The sequence below is a fragment of the Sapajus apella genome, unplaced genomic scaffold, assembly GCF_009761245.1.
Source record: "Sapajus apella isolate SASKATOON/1434 unplaced genomic scaffold, GSC_monkey_1.0 scaffold44, whole genome shotgun sequence".
NCBI lineage: Eukaryota > Metazoa > Chordata > Mammalia > Primates > Cebidae > Sapajus > Sapajus apella.
Genome location: NW_022436984.1, coordinates 11,380,303 through 11,399,757, shown reverse-complemented (window position 1 = coordinate 11,399,757; position 19,455 = coordinate 11,380,303). Strand labels below are relative to the sequence as shown.

Below are 19,455 nucleotides of genomic sequence, written 5' to 3'. Positions count from 1 at the left end.
ACTGCAGGAAATTCTTGAACAAATTCCTTTTAAGAGACCCAAAGCTCTCTAATGTTCACCGTATGATGGTTGGATTTGTGATTTGATTTTACTCTACATACAAGCTAATAAATTAATTTCTTACTGGTTCATGGATGTTGGCAGAAGACATGAGATTACTGGGTTAGAGACAGAAGACAGAAGACTTATGTTACTTATGACACAGCAAAGCAGCATGATCACAAGGACATTTACATTGGTTCTGCTTTGTCGCACATTGCCACAGGGACAATGCAGAGGACTCACGGAGACTTGTATTCACAGCGGATTGTGTTACAGAAAAGAACACTGAGCTTAGATGATCTACTACTTCTACAGCAAGCAGTAAGCAAATCTGCTAAACCTGGTCTTGGTCCTGAAGGGAAACAGTAACTCATTCTTCAAGGTTGCTCACCACAACCCTGAAAATGGCCCACATAAAGAGTGATCAGGGCCTTATATGCTTGGCTCATGTAACAAAATGTCTGGGAGCACAAGAAGCCCAAGGAGGACTGTTTGTCTCTGTAACAATCGATTACATTTTCCCTCTCTTGTGAGATTACTGTCTTTTGTTCCTAAGCCACACTAAGATCTGATTATCATTTTCCAAAAGGATCTCTTTTGCACTTTGCGAGAACAGTGTAATATCTAGAAGCTGTTTAATATTGTTCCAGATGAAGAGCTTATCTAACTCTCTAACTGTCCTCAAATTGCCTCCTTTTGGCTTATTTTTAAGACAACCAAAATTAGACTTAGCCCAAAAGCAAATAGTAACCCCTTATAATAACAAGCATCTAAAACATGTTCTTCCATCAATTCATTCCCAATTCTCTTTTATCATGCCCTACGGCCACCCAACCATCCTCCTTTTCTATTACAGCCACTCTATTCTCACCAAGGTCAATAGTCCATCATTATACTCACTATACCCAATGAAACTTTTGTTTATCTGTAACCATAATTGCCACTCATTAAAACCACAATTTCATCATGATCACTCAGGTGGATGTTAGAAACTCTTCTAGAACACAGCTTCTCAAACGTTAGGGAGTGTAAGAGTCATCCAGCAGAGCTTGTTAAAATGCTCAGATTCCTAAGCACTGCTCCCAGACATCCCAATTCACTGTCTGGGATATGTCCTGAGAATGTGCATTTCCCACACTCTCACAGGCTAGATGGGATGCTGATGTTGCTGGTCCACAGACCACTGTTGAGTAGCTCTGTTCCTGAACATACGGGTCATGACAATCCCGAGTCAAGACAGAAGCATCTTCTGAGGTACCTCACAGCAGCTGCCTATCTAAGCTGGAGTCTAGAAAAGACAGTGACTAATACTAGGACTGAATGTCCTCCAATAAAAATCTATTGGTTATTATATTTATAGACAATGCTAACAGGGACACTGATGAGGAAGATAACAAAATGTAGAGAAGAGCTTACCCTCTTCCAAGCTAATACCTACTCCTTTACTAGGGGGCAGCAATGCTACTTTATATTGTCAGTTTCCATGTTACCAGACACTATGTTGAGCTTAATACAGCTTCTCTAGAGTCTGCAAGTGATACTATTCTTTCTTTGACATGTTATCCCAATACCTGAGGTGCACTGCTGCTAAAAGGGTCGAATGACACCCCCTGTTTCATAGGTTATTTCCTTTGCTTTGTTTTTGATATTTTTTAAAAAGGTCACTTTCCTGCATTTTTACTCTTGCCCTCCGTATTGGCTTCTTCCCTGTGGCCCATAAATATGCTCAAGTATCTCTCAGGTGAAAAAAAACACAAAAAATAAAACATAAAATATACGTTCTCTGAAACTGACACCCCTTCTTAATTATACATCCTCCTTCCATCTAAAGTCAAGTTCCCTGAAATATGCGTCTGCCCTTCTGGTGTCCACATCTTTACCTCTTTCATTTGTCCAGGCCTAGATCAGGTTTCTGTACTCATAATTACCCAGCAACTGATCCTGAAAGCCTTCACAATAAATGACCTCCTAAGTCTCAAATCTGGCAAACACAGTTCAGTCCCTATTTTACTTGACCAAACACATTAGAAGTGAAAGGCTACTGTTAAATGTATTTTTCTAGTTCAGGGGCTGGCAAATTATATCCTGGGGCCCAATCTACCAGCTACTCGTTTTTGTAAATAAATTTTTATTGGAATGCAGCCATACCCATATTGCCTATGGCTGCTTTCACACTACAATGGCAGAGTTAAATATTTGAGATGAAGATTGTGTGGTCCTCAGAGCCTAAAATTCTTTTTTTTTTTTTTTTTTTGAGGTTGGCTTTTTAAAATTGTGTTTTCAATGAGAAGTACATCATCTGTTTACAAAATAACCCTTGAAAAATCCAAGGAGTACAGATACTATAAAACAAAGCAAACTCCAGTTACGAGACACTACATATATCATGCCAAAACAACAGTCTCAGTTCCAGGTTATGAAAACTAAAATTAAAAAATCACTACACAGAAAAGGTCCAAGTTTTCAGCATGGCAAAACTTGGGTGCAGTTACACAAAACATTTAATAAACGGAATTGTTTTCCCCTATGTGTAAACAAAATGACAAGACTAAGTCTGTGCCTGGTGATTTCAATCTAACTCTGAAGCTGCACAAAATATGCAGACACCTTATACACTTCACCTGTTAGCATGACCAACTTTTTTTCTTAGGTGGTGGGGGAAGGGCAAGGTGAATATGCAGAGCAAAGATGTGGGGAGTAGAAATATTGCATGCTAGATATTATAAAGTCACAGTGAAAAGAAAGCCTCAATTAATGCATACCCTAAGGGGGAAAAGACTACACTCCAACTTCGGAAAGTTAATTTAGAAGAACAGGGGGAGAGTTTAATTGCAGTCTAACATGAAAAATGTATATATAATAGAAGGGAGCACAATGAATGATTTATGAAATATACAGCTTAAAATTCTGACAGAAAAAGTTTGCCAACTCCTGTTCTAGTACATTTAATACATTTGACCATTTCCTTCTAATTTATAAAGTAATTAATTATTTAAAATAATTTATTTTAGACAGTGCAAAGCAACTTGATTATCTTAACTTTCATTATCATCTAAAACAACATGTGACATGCATTATCAACCACATTTTAAGATAAATAAATTGAGGTTTGGAGAATTAAAGTTACACAGCTAAAGGCTGAGTCAGGATTCATGCTTGGGTAAAAATGATTCTAAAACTTGTGGCTTTTACCACTATTCTGGAATTCTTGTCCTCTCTTGGTTTCTGTGACACCTTTGTCCGCTGGTTCACTGCTCATTTCACTGAGCTGTAATCTCTCTTCTTTTGCAGGCTCATTCACCTCTGTCCATTCCTTCATTACTGGTTCCAGAAAGCTATATACTGCACTCTCTTCTCTTTTCCCATGCTATACATTGTGGTTGTGCAATGGCATATGTTCCCACAGCATCCGGCTTCATAATCATATCAGTGGCATGCCCAGAACGTGAACAACTTTCCAGGGAGAAATGCTTCTCAGCCTTTAGCAGTTCCTTCATCAGTAGCATGTGGATGGCTGCTCATGCTGGCAGTGGCTTCAATCTCTTAGCAAGTCCTGCCCAGGAAGATCTAGCATCTGGCTGCAGGATAGAAAGTTGCTTGGCACTTATTGCTTGTTCTTGGCCTTTAGGGTTCTAGTTTTAACTAGTTAAAAGACCAAGAGCATCACTCTTTAACACCCTGCTAGTTTTTTTTTTAATCTGTTTTACTTGCAAGACTTTGCTTTGTTTCCTGCTAGATCCCCCAGAGTCCAGACAGTGCCTACCACAGAGTAGACACTCACATTGAATGAATAAGGGGACTTCATTTGTTAATGTCAACTTTTCTTTTTTAAAAAGAAATTCATAGAAGAAATCTAAATGACAAATGAATGATGAAAAGTTCAATCTCACTAGTGCTCAGGGAAATTGAAAAATAATTAGTTACCATTTCATCTCCATCAGGATGGCTAAAATTAAAAAGTCTGACAATATAAGAATTTGTATGGGAAGATAAGAATTCTCATACACTGCTCATAGGATAGTAACTTGGTACACTTTAAGGAATAATTTAGCAATATATAATAACAATATAGTCTATAACTCAGCACTTCAAATGTACACTTCTAAGAAATTCTTCCACATATTCCTAAGAAATTATGAAGGAAGGTGTTCGATAAGAGCAAAAACATGAGGATTCCCAGGCTGGCAGCACAGCAGTCTGAAGTCGATCTGGAACACTTGGGCTTGGTGGGAGGAGGGGGTCTGCCATTACTGAGGCTTGAGTGGGTAGTTTTCCCCTCACAATGTAAACAAAGCCAATAGGAAGTTCAAACTGGGTGGAGCCCACCACAGGGCCATAAAGCCACTGTAGTCAGACTACCTCTCTAGATTCCTCCTCTCTGGGGACAGCATCTCTGAAACAAAGACAGCAGCCCCAGTCAGGGGCTTATAGATAAAATTTCAACCTCCTGGGACAGAACATGAAGGGGAGGGGCAGCTATGGGCACAGCTTCAGCAGACTTAAACATTCTTGCCTGTGGCTCTGAAGAGAGCAGCAGATCTCCCAGCACAGTGCTCGAGGTCTGCTAAGGGACAGACTGCCTCCTCAAGTGGGTCCCTGATCCCCATACCTCCTGACAGGGAGACACCTCCCAGCAGGGGTCGACAGACACCTCATACAGGAGAGTACCGGCTGGTATCTGGAGAGTGCTCCTCTGGGAAGAGGCTTCTAGAGGAAGGAGCAGGAAGCAATCTTTGCTGTTCTGCAGCCTCCACTGGTGATACCCAGACAAATAGGGTCTGGAGTGGAACCCCAGCAAACTCCAGCAGACCTGAAGAAGAGGGCCCAGACTGTTAGAAGGAAAATAAACAAAAAGCAATAGCATCAACATCAACAAAAAGGATGACCACCAAAAAACTCCATCTGAAGATCAACAACAGCAAAGACTAAAGGTAAATAAATCCACAAAGATGAGTAAAAACCAGTGCAAAAAGGCTGAAAATTCCAAAAACCAGAATGGTTCTTCTCCTCCAAAGGATCACAATTCCTCACCATCAAGGGAACAAAACTAGATGGAGAATGAGTTTGACGAACTGACAGAAGTAGGCTTCAGAAGGTGGGTAATAACAAACTCCCGAGCTAAAGAAGCATGTTTTAACCCAATGCAAGGAGCTAAGAACCTTGAAAAAAGGTTAGAGAATTGCTAACTAGAGTAACCAGTTTAGAGAAGAACATAAATGATCTGATGAAGCTGAAAAACACAGCAAGAGAACTTCATGAAGCATATACAAGTATCAATAGCCAAAACAATCAAGCAGAAGAAATGATATCAGAGATTGAAGATCAACTTAATAAAATAAAGCATGAAGACAAGATTAGAGAAAGAAGAATTAAAAGGAATGAACAAAGCCTCCAAGAAACATAAGATTATGTAAAAAGACCAAGCCTATACTTGATTGGTGTACCTGAACCTGACGGGGAGAACTGAACCAAGTTGGAAAACACACTTCACAAGATTATCCAGGAAAACTTCTCCGTTAGCAAGACAGGCCAACATTCAGGAAATATAGAGAACATCACAAAGATACTTCTTGAGAAGAGCAACCCCAAGACACAATTGTCAGATTCATCAAGGTTGAAAAGAAGGAAAAAATGTTAAGGGCTGCAAGAGAGAAAGGCCAGATTACCCACAAAGGGAAGCCCATCAGACTAACAGCAGATCTGCAGAAACTGCAAGCCAGAAGAGAGTGGGGTCCAATATTTAACATTCTTAAAGAAAAGAATTTTCAATCCAGAATTTCATATCCAGCCAAACTAAGCTTCATAAGCAAAGGAGAAATAAAATCCTTTGCAGAAAAGCAAATGCTGAGGGGATTTTGTCACCACTAGGCCTGCCTTACAAGAGCTCCTGAAGGAAGCACTAAATACAGAAAGGAAAAACCAGTACCAGCCACTGCACAAACCAACCAAAATATAAAAACCACTGACTCTGAGGTAACTGCATCAACTAATGGGCAAAATAACCAGCTAGCATCATAATGACAGGATCAAATTCACACACAGCAATATTAACCTTAAATGTAAATGGGTTAAATGTTCCAATTAAAAGGCACAGATTGACAAATTGGATAACGAGTCAAGACCCATTGGTGTGTTATATTCAGGAGACCCATCTTACGTGCAAAGACACATATAGGCTCAAAATAAAGGGATGGAGGAATATTTATCAAGCAAATAGATAGCAAAACAGCAACAACAACAACAAAAAACTGGGATGGCAATCCTAGTCACCGATAAAACAGACTTGAAACCAACAAAGATAAAAAAAGACAAAGAAGGGCATTACATAGTGGTAAAAAAATCAACCACATAATTGGAAGTAAAGCACTCCTCAGCAAATGCAAAAGAACAGAAATCGTAACAACGGTCTCTCAGACCACAGTGCAATTAAATTAGAACCAGTACTTAGGAAACTCACTCAAAACTCACTGCACAACTACATGGAAACTGAACAACCTGCTCCCGAATGACTACTGGGTAAATAACGAAATTAAGGCAGAAATAAAGATGCTCTTTGAAACCAATGAGAACAAAGACACAGTGCCCAGAGTATCTGGGACACAGCTAAAGCAGTGTTTAGGGGGAAATTTATAGCACTAAATGCCCACATGAGAAAGCAGAAAGATCTAAAATTGACACCTGAACATCACAATTAAAAGAACTAGAGAACCACGAGCAAACACATTCAAAAGCTAGCAGAAGACAAGAAATAACCAAGATCAGAGCAGAACCGAAGGAGATAGAGACATGAAAACCCCTTCAGGAGCTGGTTTTTTGAAAAGATTAACAAAATAGACCACTAGCCAGGCTAATAAAGAAGAAAAGAGAAGAATCAAATAGACACAATAAAAAATAATAAAGAGGAGATCACCACTTATGCCACAGAAATAAAAACTACCATCAGAGAATACTATAAACACCTCTATGCAAATAAACTAGAAAATCTAGAAGAAATGGATGAATTTCAGGACACATACATTCTTCCAAGACTAAATCAGGAAGAAGTCAAATCCCTGAATAGACCAATAACAAGTTCTGAAATTGAGAGAGTCATTAATAGCCTACCAAACAAAAAAAGCCCAGGTCCAGACAGATTCACAGCTGAATTCTACCAGAAGTACTAAGAGGAGCTGGTACCATTCCTTCTGAAACTATTCCAAACAATAGAAAAAGAGGGACTCCTCCCTAACTCATTTTATGAGGCCAGCATCATTCTGATACCAAAACCTGGCAGAGACACAACAAAATAAGAAAATTTCAGGCCAATATCCTTGATGAACATCAATGTGAAAATCCTCAATAAAATACTGGCAAACCAAATCCAGCAGCACATTAAAAAGCTTATCCACCAAGATCAAATCAGCTTCATCCTGGGGATGCAAGGCTGGTTTAACATACACAAATCAATAAACATAATCCATCACATAAACAGAACCAACGACAAAAACCACGATTATCTCAATAGACGCAGAAAAGACTTTGATAAAATTCAACACCCCTTCACTCTAAAAACACTCAATAAACTAGCTATTGATGGAACATATCTCGAAATAATAAGAGCTATTTATGAAAAACCCACAGCCAATATCATACTGAATGGGCAAATGCTGGAAGCATTCCCTTTGAAAATCAGCACAAAACAAGGATTCCCTCTCTCACCACCCCTATTCAACTTAGTATTGGAAGTTCTGGCCAGGGCAATCAGGCAAGAGAAAGAAATAAAGTGTATTCAGATAGGAAGAGAAAAAATCAAATTGTCTCTGTTTGTAGATGACATGATTGTATATTTAGAAGACCCCATCATCTCAGGCCAAAAACTCCTTAAACTGATAAGCAACTTCAGCAAAATCTCAGGGTACCCAATCAATGTGCAAAAATCACAAGCATTCCTATACAATAATAATAGAGAGCCAAATCATGAGCAAACTCCCATTCACAATTGCTATAAGAGAATAAAATACCTAGGATTACAACTAATAAGGGATGTGAAGGACTTCTTGAAGGAGAACTACAAACCACTGTTCAAGGAAATAAGAGAGGACACAAACAAATGGAAAAACATTCCATGCTCATGGATAGGAAGAATCAATATCATGAAAATGGCCAGACTGCCCAATTTATAGATTCAATGCTATTCTCATCAAGCTATCATTGACTTTCTTCACAGAATTAGAAAAAAAACTGCTTTAAATTTCATATGGAACCAAAAATTGTATTGCAAAACAAGTTACAAAACATGTGTACCATATAATGACATGTATGCAAATTTTAAGAACTAAAGACCATATATGCCTTGTTTATATAAAAGAGCACATTAGTATTTTATTGCTAACAAAGGCACCCAGGATCAAGCAAGAAGAGGGAATGTCTCTCCTGACATCAATCTTAAAGTTTTGACATGTCTGGTTTTTCCAACTAGCTGTACATTACTGTCATTCATAAATTTCACAAATCCTTCTTGACCCACATAAAAAATTTGTGCCTATACCATTACTTGAAATTCATTAAGTCCCATAATTATCTTTTTATTTGTCCTAAACGAATCCTAAACTTATCAAAGTTTGCCTCTTTTTATAGAATTATAGAGTTTCTTGAATAAGCCTATGTTTAACTTAACCAGTGTCTTTTTAGATTGAAGATCATTCACCCTTTTGGTCTACACTCCTTTAGCAGAACTGCCATTTTTCCTCTCAGTCTAGTGGACCTTCTCTGGTTAGTCCCTATTTCCATTAGATCTTTTCTAAAAGATCTAATTGCCAAAACTGCACACAAGGCACGTGATGAGGAAATATTACAGATTTACATACAGGTAGGATAACCATCTGGTTCGTCTTCAATAACTCTCAACAATGCTAAATGCTATGTTGTGATTTTTCTCATTAGAGTACTAAGCTGCTGCTTTCTACACCCATAATAAATAACTACTAGGTCTCTTTTCTGAGTTACAGTTTCAAATGATTTAGAACTATTTTAGATTCCTTCTGAATATTTCCCTTACCTATTTTAAAACCAGTTAACAAGGGCCGGGTGCGGTGGCTCAAGCCTGTAATCCCAGCACTTTGGGAGGCCAAGGCGGGTGGATCACGAGGTCAAGAGATCGAGACCATCCTGGTCAACATGGTGAAACCCCGTCTCTACTAAAACTACAAAAAATTAGCTGGGCATGGTGGCGCGTGCCTGTAATCCCAGCTACTCAGGAGGCTGAGGCAGGAGAATTGCCTGAACCCAGGAGGCGGAGGTTGCGGTGAGCCGAGATCGCGCCATTGCACTCCAGCCTGGGTAACAAGAGTGAAACTCCATCTCAAAAAAAAAAAAAAAAAAAAACCAGTTAACAACCTTTGTTGTTGTCCAAGAACACAAATTTTGGAGACCTTCCTAGAGCTATCATCTGTAGTTCTGCCTTACTATTCAGAGTCATTACTCTAGTTCATCTTTACAAAGATGTTAAAGAATTCCAGTCCTAGCATTGATCTCAAAGACCTGATCAACTATTGACATTTTTTAATCTATGAAATTATGCTTTTATCCCTAGGACCTCCCTCCAGAGCCTTTGTTTCCTCCAGATCCCTTCTCCCAATTCCAAGGTAATTTAGCAGATCACTCATTCATTCAAGAAATCTTTACTGACATCCACTCTGTGCTAGGCACAGAAATAAGGTGTTAGGACTACAGCAATAAAAACACAAGATCCCTGCCCTCAAGAATTTCAGACCGTACCATATTCACTAGTGATCCTTTTTTTTAACCTGCCTATTTTATTCCTCAAAAACACTAGTCAGGCACCATTTCCTTATTCACACATTATTTGCTTTTCCCTAAAAGAATATATACTGATGTTTCTGGTGTTAACATTCAATGGATTAACCCATGCAAAGATGAGACAGAATCACCTACATATTCTCAAATCTTTTTTGACCTGCACTAAAATTCAGTAGCCACTGGCCCCAAATGCCTATTTAAATTTAGATTAATTACAATTAAATAAAATTACAACTTCAATGAAATAAAAGAAACATTCAGTTTCTCAGTTGCAACAGCCACATTTCAAGTGCTTTATAGCCACAGGGGGGCTAGTGGCTATCATCTTGGGCAGCACAGACTTGGACCATTTCCATCACTGCAGAAAGTTCTTTTGAACAGCAGTGGTCTAGAGAATTCTCATATAAGGAGTCACACGGTGGCCATATTAAAAAAAATAGGTTACATACTTTGGCAAATAATTACTGCCTTCTTCAATATTCACATAATACCACCTGCTACTAGTAAGTTATTTATATTCTTTTTGTCAATATGGTCTAAACTAGCTTAAATACTGACTAATGAATATTATTTTAATTATAATCTAAGTCAAAATATCATTCCTTTTCATTTTATGTGAGCTGCAGAATATATGACTGGAATCCATAATGAAAATACCTAAATAATAGTAATAATGACAATAATCAATGCAACATGGGAAACATCTTAAAGAAACTTACCCTCCTTCACTTTCTGCTTCCTCTGAACTATTACTTGTTGCTGAACTTTGAATTGTGGGGAGCTTTCTTTTTCTTGCTCTGTGCTGAGGGCTTATCTTATGAACAGTTACTTTCCCTCCAAGTTCATCTTGTATATATTCCTCCAGCTTTGGAATAGCTTCTTTAAGAAATCTGATTTCCTCTTTGAGTTCTTCCATATTTGTCAGTAATTCATTTAACTTCTCCATTATCTGAAGTTGCCTTTCTTGAAAGATCACTGTTGTTCCTTGGTCATTATGTATTTCATCTTGCAAAGTTATTGAATTAAATGTATTACCCAGAGAAGGAAATTTAGGTAAATTCATTGCTATCCCAGGTTTACGGACCTTGTGGTACCACAAGAGCAGCAAGCTGATTCCAGCAGTTCCCACCATGATGCCAAGTATCAGTTCTTTGTTCGTGGAATGAGGCATTTCTTGGTTTTGGTTTCTAAAACTAAAAACATAAATGTAAATGAATGTCATTTATGTCTTTGTCCAAGACAAAAATATAGGTGCTTTTTCAATCAACACAAACCAAGTTTACATCACAGGATTTAAAAAAAGTAGGACAATAGCCCAAAGGATGGGAAGGGACAAATGGAAGTATACTGTTGTAAGAGTCTCAGATTACAATGAAGCATTACCATATTAAGTTAAACATGCATAGCTGTAAACCCTGGAATAACCACCAAAAAACAAAAATCCAAGGTAATACATAATAATACAATAATAGAGATAAAAATGGAACACTAAAGATACTCACTTGGTCCAAAAGAAGGCAAAAAAAGGAGAAAAAAAGAACAGATGGGCAAATAGAAAAAAAACAGAAGAGAAATTACACCATTATAAAATGGGAAAATGGTGCCAAAAGATCAAGAAGTAAGAGTTTTTGTTTGTCAACAGAAAGACCCCATAAAAAGAAAAGAAAAATTGATGAAATACAAGTACAGAAAACTGCACAGCAGTAAACTTGAGAAGACAAAGGAGATGGGCTCTGTTGCGCAAGTACAGGGGTTGACCTTTGATGGGAACACAAACCATTCATTCATAGTAATAAAAGGCAGATTATGTGAGCAGAGATTTAGGTAGGTCGGTAGATACGGTGGTGGGAAGTTATGCAAGTTGTCTTTGATTGCTTCACTCTTTTAAGTGAGATAGGGAGAAAAGTAAATAGCTGGGAGTGAGAATTGGGGAAAAAATATCAGTAAGATGAAAATTCTGAATTAGGTTATATACCTGAAATTCACCATCCTCTGGTTTATAGCCTATGATTCCACATATTCTAATCAAGCATTGTTTCTTACACTCTAAATGGCCAACTAAATGTTTCAAATGCTTCCCTGGTGGTCTAGTGGTTAGGGTTCGACACTCTCAAATGCCATATAGAAGAGGGTCTGAGAGAACAAGCAGCCATAATCTGTTTCTGAAAAGTCTGCTTAAAAGAAGACTATCTCTCTTTAGATTCCTATTTCACTAGATTACATGCCTGGAATACAGAAAGTATCCTATTTGGATGCTCTACACTTCATTATAGGCCTAAGTGTCAATGCGAACTGAATTTAAAACAAATCTTCTAGAAATTACCTCAAGTAGTGAATATCATACCCAAGAGATTTAAGAATACCTTCTTTTAAACCAAAGATTTCAGAGAAAGCCTTAGTACTTAATCTGGCCTGCTTGACCTCAGAGAAATTTGTCTGGAATTAACTTAAAAAAAATTTTTACACTTAATTGGTATAACTGGGAACTATAAGTCTAACCATCTGCTCACTCCCAGCTCATCCAGGAGATATGCCAGCAGCAGAATCCGATCAATTTGTAACTTCAGCTGAAATTGTAGCTAATTATTACTAGATGTGTAAATGTATTTCTACAAAAAAATTATATCATGAAACTAAATTATCTTGAAAGCTTATTGCAAAAAGATGATATAAGAAAAGTCACTCTATGCCCATTAACTACAACTGCATTACAGCTAATAATCACACATCAAGTTCAATCATCTTGATTTTTGTCAATCAAATTATTAAGGCAGGATGTCCATACACTGATCTAGAGATCTATTAGAGGGAATTTTCCTATTCTGATTGCTTTCTTTTGTTCATACCTTGGACTTCTACATTAAGAAATATAGTCTAGTTGGAAAATATTTTCATTTAATAAGCAAATAAGTAGCAGTAAAAATCTATCTAGGAAGGAGGCCTTATTCTTGAGACAGGACCAGGTTTCGGCAGGTGGGAAAGAGTTGTATTTTGCTTGGCCCTTTCTTTAGAAACTGCAGCAATTCCAAATAATCTCTTCATGCAGGTCCTATTATTATTTTGCAGATAAGTGAACTAAAGGCACACAGGTGTCAAGTCTTTTACCCAATGATCATCCAACTAGGAAGTGAAAACTGTCACCTTTGACACCCTGTTCCTAACTCTTGGATGCACCCACAACATGTGGAAGATTTGGAAAGCATCAACAAGGAGGTGAAGGAGAATGCTGACTGAGCAGAGATGTTCAGAGCTGAAAAATTATTTCAGAACCAAGAAAACTAACTAGAAGAAAAACAGAACTAATGGAGCTGATATGTTTTAAATAAACACAATTAAAGATAAATCAAGCTATGTTTTTTACAGCAGTATAAAACGAATGTGCTTCAACACAGATAATTTTTAAAATGACACATTAAAAATAATGTACAAAATACATCAGAATACTTGCTTGCCTCCAGAATAATTTCAAAGGTTGTAGGAAGTCATCTACATAGCTTTTTTTTTTTTGAGACAGAGTCTCACTCTGTCACCTAGGCTGGAGTGCAGTGGTACAATCACTGCTCATTGCAGCACTGACCTCTTGGGCTCAAGCCATCCTCCTGCCTCAGCCTCCCTAGTAGCTGGAACCACAAGCGTGGGCAACCACGCCTGGCTAATTTTTAAATTATTTGTAGAGAGTGGGTCTCCCTGTGTTGCTAGGCTGGTCTGGAACTCCTGGGCCCAAGCAATTTTGCCTCCACCTCTCAAAGCGCTGGGATAGCGGCATGAGCCACGGCCTCCAGCATTTTCAGCTTTCATGCTTCTAATTATGTTAATAGCATACACTTGTATCGTAGTACAAAAATATAGTAATTAAAAACTTTACCAAATGGATTTTAGAACTCTAATAATCAGATGCAAAGTACTATTTGTTGTGTTTCAGTCTGTAAGGTGCTAGTAAATAACAATGGAAAATGGCAATTTAATATAGATTATGGCACCCAAAATTAACGTGTCAAAGGTGATTAACAGAGATGAGAATAAAATATTCTAAAATGATATCGAAATGTTGACTCTGAAGAAAATTAGAACATGAAAACGAAATGTTTTCTGAATATTTGAAGAAACGTTTTATTTCCATGTTCTAGTTTTATTTAAAGCTAATTTTTAGATGTAGAAATTATGTTTTACGAAATTATAATGCTTTCACCATATATCTAGCATATATATTCATTTACCTTATCAGCAGACGCTTAGAGGAGAAAAATATAAAATGCATAACTCTAATAAACTTGGGGAATGTAAGAAAAAATCTGCAAGGATATTGAGACATTACAAAAAAGCCCGAGGTTTAAGTTTCCTGAGGGAATTGAACTGAGACCTTGAACTAGCGATCAGATTTCCTACAGCGTCCCGGAAAGCCTGGCACTTTCGAAGTTAATTCTCAAGTTCACTTCATCAGGTTTTCATGATTTTTTGTATTTTAGAATTTATTTCAAATTTAGGGCTCCCAAATGTTTGGATTATTCGCCTTTGTTGCAGAACTGATAATCCGGCCTTCATTTTTGTGTAAAATAGTACAGATCAAGTCTGAGAGCAAAAAACCCCACACAAAACACAAAACGTTTGCGAAAGGCTGAAAGATCCAAAGGACCGAGGCGAGAGCCCAGCAAGTGTCTCTGCTGAAACTGAGGTTTGCAGGATCCAGCCAGACCGAGGCAGCAAACTGCCTGCTGCCCATGGACCCCAGAAGGTGCAAGGAAACACCAGCGACCTCCGGGGCTAAGGCTCCGGTGGCGCGGAGTCAGCGAGAGATGCACCCGGAAAACTACTATGGGCCGCTGCTCCAGCCCCGGCAACGCAAAGAAGCACTCACTGGCGGGCACAAGCTCCGCAAGGGACATGCCGACCCGGAAGTGCAGTCGTAGCCACCGTAATTACTTCCGCTTCCCTCCGCAAGTCCCCGGCCCTGTCCGGCCCCCGCCGGCTGAGCCGCCCCCTTCCAAACTGCGCACGCACCTGTGTTCACTGCGCGGGCCTGTCGGCGGTCTGAGAGCGGAGACCGAGACCTGCTGGCCGGCGGCGGCGGGCGGACTGCAGCCTCGGAGCCCGTGGGTCCTAAGGTCCCGTGCCGCGGCGGTCGCGTCCTGACCCAGATAGCGGAGGCGCCGGGGGAGGAGCCCGCGGCCGCTCTGCCGGCCGCTCCCGCCCCCTCTCGCGGTGGGTTCATTTCCACCGGGACCGACGTCCGGTTCACATTTTCCAAAATAAAATTGCGCGCTGCTGGGCGCCTGGCTCGCGCCGGACCGTGTGGCTCGGGGCCGTCGCCTCCCTTCGAAGCCGGTTCGCCCCAGTGCGTTCCTTCTCCCATCGCTGCCACTCCCGAAACTCACCCAGCCCCCCCCGCCAGCGCGCTTCGCTCCCACTCCCAAACCCACTCCCTCTCCCCTAGATAACCCTTTTTCTGTGCCCTTTCTAGGCACAACCTTGCACTTTGCTCTGCACGACTGAGTTAAACGCAGATGCCTTGCATTAATTACTGATAACCGCAGCCCCGTTTTCCTAGCGTTAACTCACGTTTTCTTTTAATGAGCAATTTTGCCAGCCATTCTGAGTTGCCTGTAGATGAAAGCCTCCGTCTTTTCAGATGCCTGACATTTAGTTTTACCCCGTTTTTTGTGGTTTGTGTAATGATACCAATTCTGTTAAATACATTCTTAAAAACTGGGCCGAGCGCGATGGCTCACGCCTGTAATTCCAGCACTTTGGGAGGCAGAGGCAGGCGGATCGCCTGAGGTCAGGAGTTCGAGACCAGATTGGCCAACATGGTGAAACCTCTATCTCTACTAAAAATACAAAAAATTGGCCGGGCGTGGTGGTGGACGCCTGTAATAGCAGCTACTGGGGAAGCTGAAGCAGGAGAATCGCTTGAATCCCGGAGGCAGAGGTTGCAGTGCGGCGAGATCGCGCGGTTGCTCTCCAGGCTGAGACAGAATGGGACTGTCTCAAAAAACAAACAAAAAACTAAGTTGTATTTGAGAAAAGAGCAGACTAATCCTTAGTCTCTCAGATTTGAAACTGTAAAATATTACCCTCTACAAACACACTTTCACTCTTATTTATTATGGTTTACATCAGTCTTGCAATATAGTACTAATACTTGCTTTATTTAACTAGAACACAATATGATATAAACCGATCATGCAAAAAAAAAAAGTTTTTAAAAAAAGATTTAGATACCAAAGCAACTTTACTTTTTTATCGCTAATACTTAAAAGGAGCTGTTTAGTATTTAAAAGAAAATTTAAGCTTTTCCAGGAGCCCACGGAGTTGTTCACTGCTGCACCCCCAGCACATAGCACAGAAGAGGATTTCAATAAAAATGTGGCATATGGGCTATGAACAAGGCCTTGCCAGTCTATTTCAAGAGAAAGATGGCAGCTGATACTGACTTGATCTTCAAGTTCAGGACATAGAGCCAAATTGCTGGACTCCCTCTGTATTCTTATGTCACACTTGCTCCTTTCCAATACTTTTGTTTCTATTCCTTGATCAGTAAAAATTATCTGAAAAGTAGAAACTCAGGGGCAGTGATAACCATTGACCTTGGCAAAGCTAAAATTAAATATCAAAGAGAGACACTAACTTTGCCAGGTACTGTTGCAGGGGTGATGATATAAAAAAAGAAGAAATGATTCCCCTCACAACTGCTAGGAGTGTTCAGTCTAAAAGGAATATCTGATGGAAAAATCAGAACACACTAAGAATCTCTGAGTTGCTGTTATTCATCACAACCAGTACAGCATTACAATCGTTTGGGAGGAGTAGGTACAGACCCTTCACGATTTGCCCCAACCTGCTTTTCCAGCTTTTCTCCACTACTTTCACCAGACATCATTATATGCTTCAGCTCTAGCTAAGCTACCGATCCACAAGCTGTATCCTTTTTATCCTGTTCCTTGTGCCTGAAGTGTCCTGCTGCTTGCCATGTGTCCAAAACCAATTCATCTACTTTAACCTCTTTCCCTTGAGAAGCTACACACTCTCCTTCCCCATAAGAAGTATTCATCTCCCATCAAAACTTATGGAAGGATCAGGAATTTAAATGAATACAAAACCCCTCCCTGCTGTCTTACAGCAAACCTCTTTCATGTATACTATATATAATTACTGCTTGCCGGTGACTGTGTTTGTGATGCTGTGAATATATTCAAGGATCGTAGCATTTATCTATCGTGGGAACCTGGCATGGTGCACACCCTCTATATTAGAAAACTATTTGAAAAAAATTATTTGAAATAATGTACATTTGACGGAAAAGCATTAGAAAATGTATGGTCCTTAATTATAGTAATGTGAGATGGGTGTGTCAATAGTTTTTTGTTTTTTGGGGGTTTTATCTGAGTGGTTTTATTTCCAGGAAGCAACTGAATGACAAAGTCAGTTTTAACCCTATAACAATACCAATATGCTATATAGTTAACTATTCAGTTTTCTTGTTCCCTGTTGTTAAGTATTTCCAAATCTTATCAAACTTACAACCTGAATTTCTTTCTTTGTAAACTGAGGGCTGAGCTGCAGGTGTAATTAGTACCACTATGGAATCCCCAACCCCCACTTCAAAACAGCAGAATCAGCCTTCTTCATTGCCAGGCTGGTTTTAAGGAAGTATTTTAAGGAAGGGGTTAAGGAAGTATTTTACTGCAAAAAGCTGGAGGAAAAAATTTGAGAACACCCTAACCATTGAGAGAGGGAATTTGAGAGAGGGAGAAGTGCACAGGCAAAGAGCAGGGGTGGAGGAAGAAGTCCGTCAGGTGTAACTGAAGCTCTAAGTTCCCCGAGTCATTTGTAGAGGAGGAGCAAACGGCAGCAGCAACAGCTGCAGCAGGACCATTTATTGAGTCTTCTACACAGTTTTCAAGCCTCATTCTTTGTGAATTATCTTATTCAATTTTCTCAACAATTGAATGAAGTAAATAACATACAGGTGAGGAAACCAAGGCTTCAAGAGGTAGAGAAACTTGTCCCACGTCACATAGTCAGTTTTAGAGACACTAATCAAACCTAGCTTTATCTGAGAGGCTTTTCTCTTTAACCCCACCCAGTGGACCCCCGACCCTGCCTTTGATAGAACACTTGAGTGGGCTCTTCATAGCAACATTTACAGTTACATCATAGCCCTTCTAATGTGATATTACATCGTTTGTATCCACCACTTCAGTGATTTATGGTTCAGCTTTCACTGCTTCTGTTAGAGGAGAACCTGAATCCTCAAATCTGATCATTTATCCCATGGGAGTTTTCTGCAGCTTACTGCAATCTCTAATCCACAGAGTATAAAATTACTTTGTTTTTATGATATTCAGGTTAGGCTAGGAATAGAATTTGAGGAAAAGAGGAATATAATATTATGTCTGATGTAGTTTTAAAAAAATTAGGCACTCTCTAGAACACAGGAAAATTACAAAAAAATTTCTGAAAAGAAACTAACTTGGATTTTCTAAGCTAAAAATGTTTTCTCTGAAAAAAGCATTAGGATAAACTTATTAAATATTTTCATTTGTTCCACTAAGTGATTAGTGGAACAAATTATTAATCACTTAATAAATTCAATAAAATGGTTGGCCTACTATTTCTATACTCAACAGATTAAAAATGGCATTTTAGAAAAATATGAAAGAAAAATTAACAACAATACATGTTATACTATTTAGCAGTTCAATGTGGAATCAATTTATTAAAAATATACATACCTCATTAAGATACAGAATTCTTATTAGAAAGTTTCTATTTCATGAGAAAAATTAAGTTTTTGTCCAATGAAAAAAGTCATTTTCAGAAAGGCATGTACTAACCTTGCTCAGTGGTTTTCAGCAGTTTTTTTGTGACGATTCAAGAAAAGAATGAAGTTTCTTTAGAAATTGTGGAAGATTTTTTAAGTCACATTCCTCCACTGATTTTCCGTGGCCTTTGTAAATAAAGCACAGCCTTGGATACAATCTAAGATGGAACTTGACAGATTCAGAGGAAAGAGTGGTTTTGCTCCTCCCTCTGCATTCTTTCTTCATCCTAGGAGATGATGTTCAGGGACACTCTTGACAGTATATACATCAACTTCACAAGCCAAGGTCAGTTTCATTGGGCTAATTAAAAACAGAGGTGAATGTTCATCATCATCAGACAAAATGTTGTTAACATGTGTACAAAAATTCAAAGTAACTGAATAGGCTTAATTACATATAAATAGAATAAAATATTTCATGTTGGGCTTGGATGGTAAGTCAATTTTATACAATATTCTGCTGGGAAAAAATGGGGTTAGCAGTAATCCAGACTTACTGTCTTCAGACTATATAAAGAAAAGTGATTTTCCCTTTAGGAGCAGATCCTGTTTAAGAAATTGTTCAGTAGACAGAGCCCCTGGGTATACAAATAAATCTACAGAGAGAATCTACTCTCATATATTGCAATAGAGACATTAATTAACCAACCATTGTTAGAACTTCTTGCATTTTATAAAAATTATACTGTCATAATTAAGACACATATTTGAACTCTCAGAGAAGACAGTCTAGAAAAAAATGAAAACTGAAAAACTACTGTAATGATTTTAGAAGAAAGCCTGACTAAAGAGAA

General features: G+C 38.8%; 1 protein-coding gene across 6 annotated transcripts in view; it reads right to left on the bottom strand.

The window, feature by feature from the left end:
• LOC116524180 (regulator of microtubule dynamics protein 2) overlaps nt 1-18,861 on the bottom strand; it is a 70,901-nt gene extending 52,040 nt beyond the window's left edge. The window contains exons 1-2 of one of the 6 annotated variants that reach the window (XM_032239341.1): nt 18,675-18,861; nt 10,560-11,033 (exon numbers count right to left, since the gene is read on the bottom strand). In XM_032239341.1, the coding sequence (XP_032095232.1) occupies nt 10,560-11,011 (452 nt within the window). In that variant the 5' untranslated portion in view covers nt 11,012-11,033; nt 18,675-18,861. The other 5 variants (XM_032239342.1, XM_032239343.1, XM_032239344.1 and 2 more) reach the window with 5 other exon arrangements.
• Nucleotides 18,862-19,455: the final 594 nt, after the last annotated feature.